Consider the following 16,141-nt stretch of genomic DNA (forward strand, 5'->3'; position numbering starts at 1 on the left):
AACAGAAATTAACAGACCGTCCCAATGCTCCAGAGCACTAATAAACTGTACCAATATTTAGTTGTCAGGCACCAATCAGCGAAACTACAATCATAAAATGTCTGATTTGGTATATTCATATTCTCCACAGTCCACAATTTTTATGCGATACTTATATTAATTCGATCAAAAAGTCTGACTACATCTATAGTCTGATAAGTAAAATATGACGTCAAATAAAGTTGTGGGCGCACTAGATGCAAAAGTAGCTAAAGATCACTTGGAATATATGTGCAACATATGTTTAATAGATTTTTCAATTAATCGCCATTCGTAGTTTTTATGCTTTATTGATATTCAGGGATAACATGGATAGGATTGCTGTATGGCTTTTTTTTTTCAAGTATTACACGTGTCGCATGGTAACCTAATTTTTGTTTGTTTAGGGGTATTTTTTTCAGATTAGTAATGAATTGTGATCAATTCGTGTATAGCTCACATCAAGATCGACAGTTATCTAATTTTAGAATGCCTTTATTCTTATCAAAATATTACTTAAAGGATATTGGTAAAATTAATTGACGATTCTTTGTAATTATTAATTAACATTCCTTGTATTTCCTGTGTGCACGCAAGTTATATCGACTATGTTTATAAGTTCGTAAGAAATATTTGTGTTGAAACGATAACAATCTTTTCACCACGTTATTATTCTCGTGGATCGCATGATTAAATGGTGATTACTATGATCAACGCTCGATAATGTCAGTATAAATATGAATGAAATATGGATTTTTGGGGGTGTTTATGTCCCAAGAGAGCAAGTAATTGATATAAATCTTAAAACAGAAAACAACAAAGTTTACTTATGAAAGGCGGGGTTATCGCCACGGATATAAACAATGGATTAATTACACTTATGTTTTTTCACACCTTGCTAAATTATAACCCGCAAAAGATTTTCTGAGTAGTTTGTGAAATATTTTGCAATTAGTAGCGTTTTTCAAAATCACAATTTCCCTTTGTCCAATCTTTCTGATTGCATTCTTCATGAAACAATAGACAAATTTGAAATGACTAACCAATTTTAATGACACATTCAAAAAGTTGTTTCGAAAAGGCTAATCATTTCAGGTCACAGTCCATATGCTGATTACACTATTTTGCCTGATTACACTTACACTATATTGCCTATACCGTTTTTTTTAGAACTTCGAATTTTGGCTGATGGTTTAGATTGTTCGTACTTGGTTTTATTTTATTTTACACATCACATAACTGCGATTGGATATTCAAACAAAAGAGAGAGGGGTAGAATTAAGGTTTAACGTCCGCTCGACACAAACTAGGTCATTTCGGGACTAACAATGGTTCAATTTAGTTTCAATAATTCGATTGATCGTAGAGTCCGGACACCCCCCCCCCCCCCCCCCCCGCCTTAGATTGGGCAATGCGCTGTCAGCAATATTTGGTTATCTGTGCCCCTGTAACATTGCGACGAGTAGTTTTCTCCATCTCGTCAAATGAAAAAAAAAATATCCCCTTTACGGGATATCGACCATCGGCCACGTGAAAATATGTCATAACAGAAAACGACATAACATGTTGCCCTCACAAAACATATGACATTGGTGTCAGTCTTACCTGTTTTTGTTTATTTTCTAATTATTACAAACAAAACAGATATACTGGAACTGGTTAAAATAAGATTTTCCGTCGTACCTATGACTTTCTTTTACCTGAATTTTATCGGTCAGGCAGTAAACATCGCAGATTATGTACACGGCGATTTGTCGGTATCAACCGTAAACTATACTACAGGTGTAGCTAGAATCTGCCAAAAGAATAAACACATGTTGGTGAATCCGACGATTAAAGTAACGAAGATGTTATTCCATAATTAGATGACACACAGAACTAATTAAACAGCCTGTATGTCGACCTACAGACTCAACGCAGTCTTTTACAACTTCGTTGACGGATTAAAACCCCGTAAAGAAATAATCTAACGTTTTCGCATTGACCATGAGGGTACAGTTGATTTAATTGTTAAGAGTTAAGCAAGATCTGTGTCGTGAAAAAAAGGTTGTTAAATGCTGCATAAATGTATACTTTAACTGTGTATTTTTAAGCAAGCGAATTGGGTTTGGGTGAGAAGGTCGACATACAGCCGCCTTTATATTAAATCATTAGTTGCTGAAAGAACAAAATTTACAAAAATTTACACGTAAGTTTAATCCTTGAGATGACAATTCTGTTACATTCCAGGCCGGTTTCTGTACTGTGGAATATTGCGTCAAGTCTTCAAAGGATGACAAGACATAACGTATATACGTGCACGGTTAGAATCGTTTATAGTACAAATTGTTTAATTAACAAAAACGAAACTTACGATTCATATGATGAAATTCAGCTAGTAGTTCACCTATTACAAGACAGCAATCTACAACATTGAGTATAACGATAGCTAGGAGACAGAACTTGGCATGTAAAATATGTTCACCTTTTCTCCGAATCCTAAAAGATATGAAACATAAGACTTCAGTACATTTAATTTACTACCTTCATTTTGTTTTTAATAAAAATAAAACTTGTGTTTAGCATGTATATATTTAAGAACGAGTCCGTGAGAAGACCATGCAAATTCTGCAAAAAGTGATAAGGCAGCAGGAAACCGATTTTGATCAAACTTCGTGGTTGGTACCCCGGGGGCCCCCAGACCCCACAGAAAATAAAGTAGGTCTCTGCTCCGCCTGATTGCGGAGCTTGGTCGCCCCGATTTTTTTGGTTTAAAACGACGCTATTTTCAGTGAGAAAAAATACCATACTTTTGACGGCAACTGCGGCTTCGGTACACATTTTTCAAGACTGTTCATAATGAAGTATAAACCACCTTGGGTTCCCCTCAATATATGCCCAATATCAACGAAGTTCAAGTTGGAGTGTAGAAATGAGACTAGTTTGAAAAACCTAGGTATCCAAAACACTGAAATTAGACCCATTTTAAAACGCGTTTTTCTCGACTGCGGTGGGGTGCATGGTCGCCATCGACCTTGAGGGCTGAAGTATATTAGTGACACATAATTTATCTGAAAAAAGTTTCACTGCATCGGATCTATGCAAATCACAGGAACCCTGGGAACTTTGGGTATTTACTCGCTTTAGAAGGTATTTTTTGATTGATTGTCTTGATCTCTATTGATTTATCTTCATCTTAATTTCATTTCCACTCTGATACTGTTTCAGAAATCATGGCTCTTATAATATCCCGCCTCCGGTCAGGTGTCTGGGCTGTTTGTTTGACATCCAGTCTCTTTTAAAATGTTGTGAAAAGAGAACTGTCAGTATGCTGTGCCACTTTTTGCATTCACGATTTGTAACGTTTTATACTATGTATTTTCATTTAGTGTGTGTGAAATCAAACCAGCGGCTGCCAGGCAGTATACGCCCACATTTTCAAGAGATGGATAGAAAACAAGCTAAACGAAAGTGATTTTTCCTACAATCAGGAAATTACAATTCGATATGCGCAAATATCGAAAGGAACCAAGATCTTTGAGTTATAAACTTACATTTCAAGTTTCAACAAAATCGGATAAAAATATGTGACCTCTATCGGGTTCACAACCTTGATATACCATATTTTTACGCTATTTGAGAACAAGGGGCGGCCATTTTGTCTGTCAGTTTTGGGCCAATTTTCACGAAATTCGAACTCAGTCGTCCTTAGGGTGTAACGGTGATATACTAATACGTTTTTTTTTAAATCGGATAAAAATTATGACCTCTATAGGGTCCACAAGCTAAAAACGTGATTTTTCGTACAATCATGGGCTATAATTCAGGAAGTTACGGTCCGATATGCGCGAATATCGAAAGGAACCGAGATCTTTGGGTTATAAACTTACATTTCAAGTTTCAACAAAATCGGATAAAAATTGTGACCTCTATAGGGTCCACAACCTTGATATACCATATTTTTACGCTATTTGAGAACGAACGGCGGCCATTTTGTCTGTCAGTTTTGGGCCGATTTTCACGAAATTCGAACTCGACCGTCCTTAGGGTTTAACGGTGATATAATAATTTGGTTTTTTAAATCGGATAAAAATTATGACCTCTATAGGGTCCACGAGCCAAAAAACGCGTTTTTACGTAAAATCAGGGGCCATAATTCAGGCAGTTACGATCCGATCTGCGAGAATATCGAAAGGAACCGAGATCTTTAGGTTATAAACTTACATTTCAAGTTTCAACAAAATCGGATAAAAATTGTGACCTCTACAGTGTTCACAAGCCAAAGACGTGATTTTTCGTACAATCAGGGGCCATAATTCATGAAGTTACGGTCCGATAGATGCCAATATCGAAAGGAACCGAGATCTTAGGGTGATAAACCTATATTTCAAGTTTCATTGAAATCGGATAAAAATTGTGACCTGTAGACTGTTCACAAACAATTGTGGACGGACGGACGGACGGACGGACAGGGGCGACGACAATATACGTCCACATGAAAATGTGGGCGTATAAAAATTCGAACCGAATGGTGATATGAGATACAGGCCTATATGTATTACGAGTTATAATATTGCTAGTAACTGTATATGTATGATATGTACATAATATATATGGAATACTATTCAAATTAATAATGTCTTTACATTTCGTATATTTCTTTTTATCATCGTCTCATATACTCAGATCAAGTTTGCGGCGATGTTTTGGCCATATTCCCTTGACGTCTCTGTAAAAACGTGTGGTAATGACAGAATCGTAATGTACATGTGATGACCTTTTCAGCGATATGTAACATGGGTATATTAGTGTCAAGTCCAAGAAACCGGAAGTGACGTCACTGATACCGGAAGTGCCCTTCTGGGCTTTGTATTACCGTGGGGAAGCTACATTCGAAATTTTATCTTGATGTATGGCAGAAAAGTTGACAATAACTTAACTTACATCGTATCCGAAAGTGTCGTAATATCTGCCGAGTGTGCCTACTTTCAACACTCGCTCCGAAAAACTGGGGCGAGCTGCATCCAATATTATTGTTGATATATATAGTGGAGATAAAGTACTAAAAGCACATGTATTCACCCTCGCTCCCACCCCCGCCGCAGTAAAGCGAAACGTGTCGAAACATAGCCTATTTTATTTGATGCCATGGACTTCATGTATCGAAACTCTAACCCAGGCTCTATGGCTGGATTCAAGTGAAAATAATTTTGTGGGAAATTTCAAGGGACAGTAGGCCTACAAAATCCCTAAAAAGAATTTCGTTCAGGTGAGTATCCGTTGCGTGAGTGAGACTTAAAATTTAGTTAAGAAATGCATTAAAATTAGCCATTATTTTTAAGAAAATAACGAAAAATAATTTCTGTGGGTACTGGTGCGATTTGGATCGCAATATGCCCGCATGTGCATCTGGGGGTCCTAAGGAACCAACAGTGGTAGTATGGTCCGGATTCATGATTTAGGGCCTTGTCACATTTTGCATGCTTTTCTCGAGAACACGTTCTTAATTCGGACATGATTAGTCTTTGGCATTATATACGCGTTGGGAACGATTAAATTATTCACATTGAAAGGATGTTTCGTTGACCTATTCAGGGAAGAATAGTGGCTTCTTCTGTGAAATTTACATTAAACATTTTAAAGTCTATCTATAATATGGTTGTGGATTTGTTCTATGTCAAAACCAAAGGAAGCTAGTCAGTTTAATATCGCTATTCATGTGAAATGGAAATAAATATTTGAGCCTTCCGTTGCGTTTGAACTTACTAAACCATTACATTGATAAATGTTAGAAATGTGATGAACTTCAACTGCAAATGATATGTTTATTGATGCCACTTACTTAGCCAAAGTATCTCTAGTTTTTCGATTTTCCCATGCAATTTCCTCCTCCAATTCATTTTCCAAGTCATCTAATTCTTTAAAGCCATTAATACTTGCTATCTTCAATGTCTGGGCCGCCAAAAGCTAAAATAGAAAAAAAACAATATTCTTTGATCCTTATGTCATTTACACCGTAATGGAAATGATGTAGTTTATCTTTAGAGCATTTTCTGATTCGATTTCAAAGACGACCAGAACGATCCTTGTTGGCGTCTTATGTAAGATTATGTGAAAGTAATAACGGTGGCTCTTAAAATTAAAAACGGAATTTAGGTTCGTATACAAAAATAGAAACTCTATCTCCCATCAAATATAATCCCTATTATTGATTTTGAAAGACCAATATTAAGCGTGAAACATCATCTTTCGGTAGTTTTAAACGTTTTATAAGACTAGTGTTTGTAGAAAGATATGAATTTCCCTTTTTTTGAAACAAAAACCAGGAAACAAACTAAACCCACCTCAATATACCCCTTACAATTAATTTGTAAAGAACAATATTACAAGTTAAACCATACATAATTAATTGATAAAGAGCACTGTGAACAGTAACCCATCTTTACAAACTAAACCCCATAAATCATGATAATCCCTATTATTATTTTTTAAAGAGCAGTACTGAAAATCCATATTATCAAAATACAGTTTCAGACAAATTGGGGCTTGTATACATATTAGCAAAACCACTTTCAAAACTTGAAACAAATGAAACCTGCTCAACTATATTTTCGGCTTTTAATTTAAAAAAAATATATCTTAATGTAGTACCGTCTCTATTAGCCCAGTAAGCGCAGAAAATTGGAACGGTAACCCCCATTTCATTTCATTTTACTTAATGCAGTTTCAGGCGTTCTAAAACGGATCGGAGTCCGTAAACATATTAGCAACTCTGGGTATAGAAAACTTGAATCTAACTATACATCTACTCAATTATTTACACAATAATTAATTTTAAAACAACGATACAACACACATTTTGTTAATAAAAATTCAAATTCGAATGTGGATATGTTAAATTCCCAGTACAAAATACGCTATACATATAAAATACGTTGAACCTACGTCCAGCAGTATCCGAAAATTATATTCATCCTTCAAGTTAAAACACATCTGAAAAGGGTGGGGTAATTTTCGCCCACAGAACCCACAATGCTGTGAATGTAGGCCTATTACGAGGCGGCTGGATCCAAACAACTTCGCAACATCTCATCAAAATAATGATTACGGGGATTGGCTGGGAATTTTTTCTAGACAATATTATTATATAATTATTGATCATACTGACAATAGACTACTGGCAAACACTGAATATCTATGCTATTAAGGTTTCAATAAGCTTTCATTGATCTAGACTAAATGAAAACATAAGTTGCCCTGCAAACAAAAATACGCCCACAAGTAGTCACAGACTCACGCCTTTCTTCCAAGTGTAAAAAAATTCATTTGGTCCACGCGATGATTGTTATGGGCGGAGGAAAGGGTAGGCTAATAATTGGTGGATCAGTACATCAATTACAAAGAAAAACAATAGAATGTGTGAAGTAAGGATTAGACAAAAAGGGGGGGGGGAGTGAAAAGCAAAAACACCATTCTGTCTGCACTGAAGTAGCAGCTATGGAATTTCTATCTGTCTAGTCACGTGTGTGAAAATAGTAAAGTTAAAGAATAACCGTTAAAATATAATATATTATTACTCGCTTTAACGAAGTAGCAATATTACTAAACCTGCATCACACTAATCGATTGAATCTAGATTTATTCAAGATAAACGTAGTTTTGATTGATTAAATGAGTGGGTCTATTTACCTGCAAGTAGCCATATAGAATCTTTAATTACGTCTTTCTCCGGTTATCTGATTAAAACTGCTAGCTTTCGTTATTTATTAACCCCACTATGCAAATAAACTTTATGCCTTGCGTAACTCGCTGTGTACACGATATCGAATAATCTATCGCAGCCATGATTCTGCACAAATTTTCGAGGAATATTCAAGCCGTTTTGCTTGTTCCTGATCTTCTTCTGGTATATTTTAATGGCCTAAACAAATGCAATATTGAAATAAATCCCCCCCTCCACAACAGACTTCTTCGATTACATGAGATTTATTAGTCTACATATACTAGTCTACAAACGAGGAGTGGTATCCGGTGTTCAAGAAAGGGCAAACATTGACAATAAATGATTGGTAACCTATTTATTCCACATAGTGTGTTGTTACGGACAGTAGTGTAAGAAATGTTAAGTGAATGAATTCATGACCAAGCACACAATATGTTTGTTGTGGCAAGAACAATATTAACCAACACACTGCTATTAACATCAAATTACATGATGCATGGTGTTCTGACAACCTGGTATAAAGATCATTGGCTTTTTGTGATAGTTAGCTGTTGTCAATTATTCTGTAGTTGACATCAATCAACATGTCAGGATCGACATTTGATTCTTTCCGGAAAATTATTTAAGGGACGAAAAACGAAACATGAAGTATGGTTGGCTTAACCTAATCACTTGGATTATTAGAATCAACATAACAGCCAAATATCGTAACAAACCAGCAAATTATTCGGTTGTACATGAAGGCAGAATGAAGGATGCTCCTTCGAGATACTTCAAATTAACTTTTTGTTTTTTGAATTTTGTTTCAAGCCCTTACATTTGTAACTTATCATGATACAATGATAAAAACGTGTTTGACAGTTTTTGAATTGCAATAACATCAATATTAACGTAATATAAATATTGATTAATAATGCCGATGTGTTGCAATGTGTGCTCTATCCTGACAAATCCATAAATTCCAACAGTTTATGCTTTAAAAAATAAAATTTAGCAATTTTCACATCTTACATTCAATGTTTTAAAAACTAAGAATATGGATATACGCAAATAATTGCTATTTTATGATTTAATGTGGAATTAGTTTTCTAGCAATACCAATTATGTCATTTTATAATAATAACCATTTTATCTTGAATTGGTTTTTAAAAAAAATATAGATGGAGACATGCAATTGGTACTCAGTGTTTCCACTGCGTTGATTTGTAGAGATTAATAAAATCAGATCTGGAGATTTAAAATGAAACGCGCTGTTTAAAATGTTAAGTGTCTGCTATACCTTTAAGCAAGCGTTAAATCGGCAGCTGCTAGGTACTACTTTAAAATACCGTCAACTGCTGGATTCAAAGTTGATTGGGTAAGATTATGGCATATGTTGTTCCAGTTGTTGATCAGTGAGGTCACACACAAATATGATAAACAGAAATGCTAAAGTTTCTAGGCACATATTTCGTACATGTAACACAACACGTGTACATAAGAGTTCGTCAGTCGAAAAGCAAATTAAGGTAAATAGTGAGTGGACTTTATCATTGTGACCACCATGAGAATACTCAAAATAAGACCATTTAATTTTGACATGAAAATGACTTTGAGTTTTGCGTGTTTTCGTGACACAAGAGGCATTGTTTGCTGTCGATCCTATTGAAATTTCCGCTTTTGATCGGACCTTATCGTCACATTTAACAGAATTAAAACCTGTCTAGCACTTTTTTGTTCTAATTGACCAATTTTCTAATAAAACAACTCGAGTCACGAAACACGTAATATTACCAACTAAAAACAAATATTAACTCCTGTTTAGTACAGGCTTGTATTTAAGTGGTATCGTAAATCAGCCATTTTAATTTACCTGGCATGCATAGGAAAATAACCATTCAATAAATCTCACGAACCACGTCTTAATATAAGACTGGAATTTATGGATATTCAAATGAAAACATAAAAGTACAACACAAGGGATAAGCGATCGCCTCAAATGAGAGTTTATTATGTATATTAGAAAGATAAGCATGCATTGCCACGTGTAACACATACGCCATTACTTGGATGATAATTTGGACGTGAATTTCAAAAGCCAGAATCTACTCGGTAAATAATAACTTAGGGTCAACAGATCAGCTGGAAAAACAGATTAATCAAATCAATTATGTAAATTATTTTTGAAGTCCACATATTGCACACATAATACACACTACCTTGCTGGTCAGTCCTGAAGAATACATAACTATATCACTAAATAGTTCAACCGTATCCTTCCAAAAATATATCCGTGGTAATCACTGATGCTTGTTGAGTAGTCCTATTTTAGACCATTTCATATAAGAGAATGAATATGATAGAAATAATACAGCCAATTATAGAACCATAATCCTTGGCTATTATCACCCTCTCCCCGCGTTTCGCTTATTAATATATCGAAATACAGAATTAAACAATATATTTCTTAAATTTTAGCATGCTTTATAAAAATTACTTACCCCTAACAATAATTCTGTACTATTATCTCTATGGTTAGTATTAAGAATATCACAACTTAAACTTGTATAAAGCTTTCTTTGGGGTTCAAGACTACCCATAACTTTCATTGATGGAGATGGGACTATTATCAAATTCTTGAAACTCCAAATCAGTAAAAGTATTTACTAGTAATTTAATCTCACGGATTCGTTAAGCTTCATTCCTCTCGTGAACGGAGGACAAAACAAGGCATGACGTCATGTAGAGATCGGTGGCTTCCTTGTTAACTACCATGCACTCATTTGGACAGAATGTTAACAGAATGCTAATTAATTTACACGAGTTAAATTTATTGAACTAGACGTTGTTATCCCAGTTTCACAGCCATGTATGTGTCATTCTTCAAAACAAGTCATCCATTCCCATTGATCCGACAAATATCGAATCCTCATTTTAAGGAGAGTTATGATCCTTATATATTTACTTATATTCCAATAAAGACATTAGATTTTGAGAAATTGCTAACCGATTGGCACCACCATCCATCAATAGCACAATCCATACAGACACAAAATAGAATTCTGTAACCAAAACATCCTTTTAGCTAGTGGGCAACAAAAACCGATGACGTCAGAGAATGTAGTACTGGATAACTTTCAATCTAAGATTAAACAATAACAGAACAAATAAAACAACCGTATCCCAGGATTCTTTTCAAAGACGGACGATTTAATCTGTTTCTGAAAAATATAGAGTAGTGATCCGATTTCGTTTTTCTAACCAACTCGGTCGCTTCTCTTAAATTTCTCCAGTAAATGAAACTAATGAATATACACGGTAGACGAGATATTTCGAATGTATTGTATTTGAAACCCATACTACATGGGGATCAATGCTAGTTAAAGGAAAACGTACAGGAGTTGGAAACGAGATGCCGAGCAAGTTGTTTGGATTATTGATTAGACTAAGAGAGAGAAAAGTGAACAAGCACTCCCATGCTCTTATTCTACCATATAAATATTTATACTTATTCACGACTATTACCAATACAGCCCAATTCTCTAAAATCAATGACATTGTGGGTGGATTGTGTTAAAATCCTTAACGTGACAGATTCATCTAATTTATCTATAGGACGAGGCGGCATATCGCTTCAATTTTAAATGGATTATTCGTTGACTGAATAAGTTAATTACACACGTCTAAAACATAAAGTGGATATGGAAAATGAAAAATAGCTTTAAGTTCGTACTCCCGTTTTAATTAGACAGTGCTATCGACCATACGAATTATTGGAATTAAAAATAAATCGCCGAGATACATGTATATAAGCAATCCAAGATTTACCGAACCGATAACGAATTTATTGACTCAGAAAAAGAGACATATATATCCATGAAACAATATAAAAACTAGATTACAATAAAAAAAAAATATCCAGATAGCTAAGAAGTCTTCTTAAAGTGTACAAGCTCTGACATTTCGGTTCAGAACGATAAATTTCAGCTTATGAAAAGACAGTTTAATTAATTAGAAAAGACAAACGATTTGTTAGATATAAGAACTCTTCAAATGAGAAGTGGTGTCAGGTGTTCGAGAAAAAGATAGATCAAATTGTCGTTCCATATTTATTCCTAATTTTTACACTACATTGGAGCTCAACATCAAAATTCCACAAGTACGATAATACTATATGGACCAAGCATGGTGTGTTCGTCTTCAAGCGATGCACCATTGACTAATGAACAAGCATCCCACGTTATATGTCGATTATACTTGAATTGGTGGTGAAACCCTATACTTTTATGAAGCCACCCCCCCCACCCACACACACACACACACACACACACACACACACAAAAAGAACAAGATGGGTCACGCTTGGCAGGCAGTTCCTGGTCCAAAAATAAAACGAAAAATAAAAGAAAGCTTGTTCTACTGGTAACAGAAATTAGGCGTAGAATAATCGTCATTGGAATTATGAGAAAGTGATCTTCAAAGGTTGTAATAATCTATAAACGATTTTAAAACTCATAAGACCTAGACAAATAAATATGACTTCGGACAGACAAATCTATCGAATGCCGTTTTGCTTACAAACAAATGTCCGTCTAGTGAACAATAGTGAATTAATAGTCAAGATTAGTCGATAACTTAACTGAAAACATGGTTATCAGTCTAGTTTGCTTAAGAAACAAATCAACAACCCTCGAGCTTATTTAGAGTTTAATTTATTGCTATAGATATCGATCGATAATCGATTTTCAATTTGTTCGTTGCTTTATATAGAGACTTGTCAGTAGGTTTTTTAAAATAAGCGAAGGTTTGTTATTGTCGCTTCACTCTGTGTTACATCTTATGAGATTAACAACGTAAAATTACAACAGATATTAACTAACTTTCAGCGATATAAAAGTAAATGTAATTTGAATGAATACGTCATTATAAATCAAAATGAAATAAAATGGGGTTTAATGTCTTACATTTCTGCACCAACCTAGCTAATAAAGACCGAAAACGACGCTCCCTCTCCTAGTTTTTTGATTCCAAATCGTCAGGGGATCTTTAATGTGCTGGTATACACGATGCCTCGTTTTTGTCCAACTCGATTCACTAAAATCTAATTCATTTATTTTCGTAAACCTACGCATTTATCATGGACATCCCAGATGTACGTAGACTATCTTCGTTTAAGATATTCGAATTAACTAATGAATGGCTAAGTTGTGATCGTCGCAAAACCAAGTATCATTCGAACGTTTGAGTTATCGTTCGACTGAAGCATAATTGCGTTGTAGTGGACAATCCGCTTTAATGCAAACCCATAATAGTCAGCAAGCACTGATTTCAAAATACAGTCAATTTACCATCCTTCCTAACAATTTCACCGTTCCGGTTACAAGAAAGGTCAAGGCATTTAATCTGTCACTAACGCCTTCAAAGATATACACCCTCAAGGAATGATGAACGTGATAGTACTGTCTGAGCTTGCGTGATGTTTTGGCTAATAAGTTTGCTGTTTTCTAAGTCGAGATTGATAATATTGACTTATTTTCTGCGAGTCTTATATTCAACGTGCCAGAGGCTCCAAAACATATGAGCGTCACACACATAATGTTTTCTATGTGTTTATATGTCTGTGTGTCGACTGCGTCTTGGCGAAACTGAAATATGGTGTGATATTTAATATGTCCATGTGAAATAAGTGATGGACAGATTGATGCTAATAAGCAAACATTCTGAGTTTATCGCTGAAGCAAAATCTGCCCCTGTCGGTCACCAACAATTATATATTTATATGAATATACAATTAAAATACGTGTTGAAGGAATCAATTATGTGAAACTGAATTGGTCTGTAATTCGGCTGTATAAAACAGTGTTCTATATTTCAATCAAATACCTCGAAGTTCAACTTTCACTTTAAAATATTCCGAGGAAACAGTCTGCTATATAGCACAGTATATCAACAAAACATAAATTAATTCCCGTAAACAGAATTTCAATCATATAAAAATATAAATTAAAAATGACAGACAGGCAGACAGGCAGACAGACTGGATGTCGGAAGGTGGGTGGGGTGCGTGAGACAGACGGACAAAGGATTGATAGCAGAGAAAACCCATAGTTTTCAATATGAGGAACAGTGAGTCAACGTTAAATTGGTACTCATTAGTTCCACTTTAATTTACATATTATTAAGTCTTATTTACGTTATCGCTACGTTATCCTTCCGCCTCAGAATCGAGAATCAGAGATTGTCAGAAAATATAAATCCTATCCCTTTTCGTCGACCAAACAATTAACAACTACAGCAATGCAAAAACAGGAAAGGAGGGAAAGACCATAGTAGGATCCAGACCACCATTAAATTTCACCATCTAGGGTTAGGGTTATTTATAGCAATTCTCTCCTTGTCTCTGTTTCCCCTTTTGCATGCCCGTTTTTGTTGATTGTTTGGTCTAGAATGGACGAAGGGGGGTTGAATTAACATTTTCTGCCAGGGTTTGGTAAATATTCATGATTTAGAGGCGGAAGGGTAACAGAGTTGTCAGGTTGGTCATGGTGATATTTACGGCGAATTTAGTATGCTTCTTCAAGTTTGTGTATCTCAAAATTTTGGTGGTCAACCTCATACAAGTTTTGGTTAAAAGACATGACCATTTGTTTCTCTGTATGTAGTGAAAAGCATTCCGCCCAACGAAAATTTGGGGAAAAGTTGGATCCGGGCAAAAAGCCCAGAATTAACATTGAAGTCAATCGCGAAATTAATGGTGGTCTGCCTCCAAATACAAGTAGAAAGAACAAGAGTTGTCTCCCATTATAGTAAATGGATTTTAAATAAAAAAAACCGAATAAAAACGAATGCCTTGAAAGCATCGGGTGACAATAATAAGAATTAGATGACAAAATGCAATAATTTCTCCAAGCGTCCATTATTTTGGGTGGTCAAATTATCGAAAAACATTACAGAACATACACAAACCCTTCATAATTTATTCAAGTTGTGTCAGATGAAGAAATTGGAGAGAGAGAGAGAGAGAAATGGGGTTTAACGTCCACTCGACACAAACTAGGTCATTTCGGGACTAACATATGGTTTAATTTTATTTCAATAAATCGCTTGCGCGTAGGGGTCTTTAGCAGTGGGAGGAAACCGGAATGAAGAAATTGGAGAAATGTTAGATAAACAATTTTTGTAACATATAATAGGTTTATTTCCCCTGCGCCCAACAATGGAAACCCGAATCTGTACTAAAATTATCCATACATAAATGATATATAAGTAGTGTAATAATGCTATTATTAATGTTGAAATCCAACACGCTGTAGAGTTTAGTGGAGCTATTATATAGTTTTTATCTATAAAATATTTAGTCCTACATTAGACATATTGCCGATTATAAGGAAAAAAGGTCTATTTATTTATGGTTTGGTCAAAAAAAAATATGGATTTAAATTACACGGACAAATCCAGAAAATAAAAATATAATAAAGATAATAACGATATAACTGAACATACAAACACTAATATGTAAATATATATATGCAGATTTATATAGTTTATTTTAAACATTCCACTGATTAAATCAATTGGAGAAAAGGGTAGGTCGGTTACCACCTTGACCTTGATGTTCGAGGACAGCGTTATCGTTTATATATCGACAGACGAGTACAAGAAATAAAAGATGGCAATGTGAAATCAAAAGAAGGTATACGACCATAAAATACTTTTGTTTGATCGATTTTGTGTATTTTGGTAAGGCATTTATTTATTGCGTATAGTCGTAGAGTCTATTCTGGGCTCTGCTGGGTTGTTTTGTGGGTAAGGTCTTGGCACGTTAACATGGAGGTTCCGGGTTCGATCCCAGTGTTGCTCAAGGAAATTCATCGGTGGGGCAGGACGAGGGACTGGCCATGGAACAGCGTCTAGTCTTTCTGGTGGAAGAAACTAAACGAGGTGTACGTTAAAGAACCTTTACAGTTGGAATTCGGCATACGAGTAGGTCTTTACGCCACAGTCCGGTCAAAATAATTCCCCATTGCGCACTGCCTGTCTTCATTAGCACGAATGGGGCGGAAAAGTGGGACGTTAAACCCAGTTTCATTTCATGGCAAATACATGTAAATATTGACTGGGAATTTTACTACTACTCGAAAAACTGTAAATTTTGACATGATGGTGAAAACATATGAGCTATTTATGCCAGGTCACACTCGACCGTAATAAGTCAATACCATACAAATTACTGAACAGAAGATCATTGATTATTTTACCGATCTCCAAGACACGTTCATATTAACATTACTATCCACTATACTAACTATATTCTTCAATTTGCATATACAGGATACCAGAAGACTCTCAGAGGCTCGTGTAAAGGGGATATTCACATCAACTCAACTTTTCTATAAAGAGCGAAAAATGATAAATAAATAATTGCAAAATCTTCTCCAAAAA

General features: G+C 35.1%; 1 protein-coding gene across 4 annotated transcripts in view; it reads right to left on the reverse strand.

Annotated features, from left to right (window-relative positions):
• Positions 1-16,141, reverse strand: part of LOC126832023 (uncharacterized) — a 75,875-nt gene that overhangs the window by 11,006 nt on the left and 48,728 nt on the right. For 3 of the 4 annotated variants that reach the window (XM_050562707.2, XM_050562708.1, XM_050562706.1), the window contains 2 exons: positions 5,840-5,964; positions 2,372-2,496 (listed from right to left, as the gene is read on the reverse strand). In XM_050562707.2, the coding sequence (XP_050418664.1) occupies positions 2,372-2,496; positions 5,840-5,964 (250 nt within the window). Of the gene's footprint in view, positions 1-2,371; positions 2,497-5,839; positions 5,965-10,200; positions 10,346-16,141 lie in introns of those variants that run through there. The other variant, XM_050562705.2, reaches the window with a different exon arrangement.

Source organism: Patella vulgata, chromosome 9, assembly GCF_932274485.2.
Source record: "Patella vulgata chromosome 9, xgPatVulg1.2, whole genome shotgun sequence".
In the NCBI taxonomy this organism is placed as follows: domain Eukaryota; kingdom Metazoa; phylum Mollusca; class Gastropoda; family Patellidae; genus Patella; species Patella vulgata.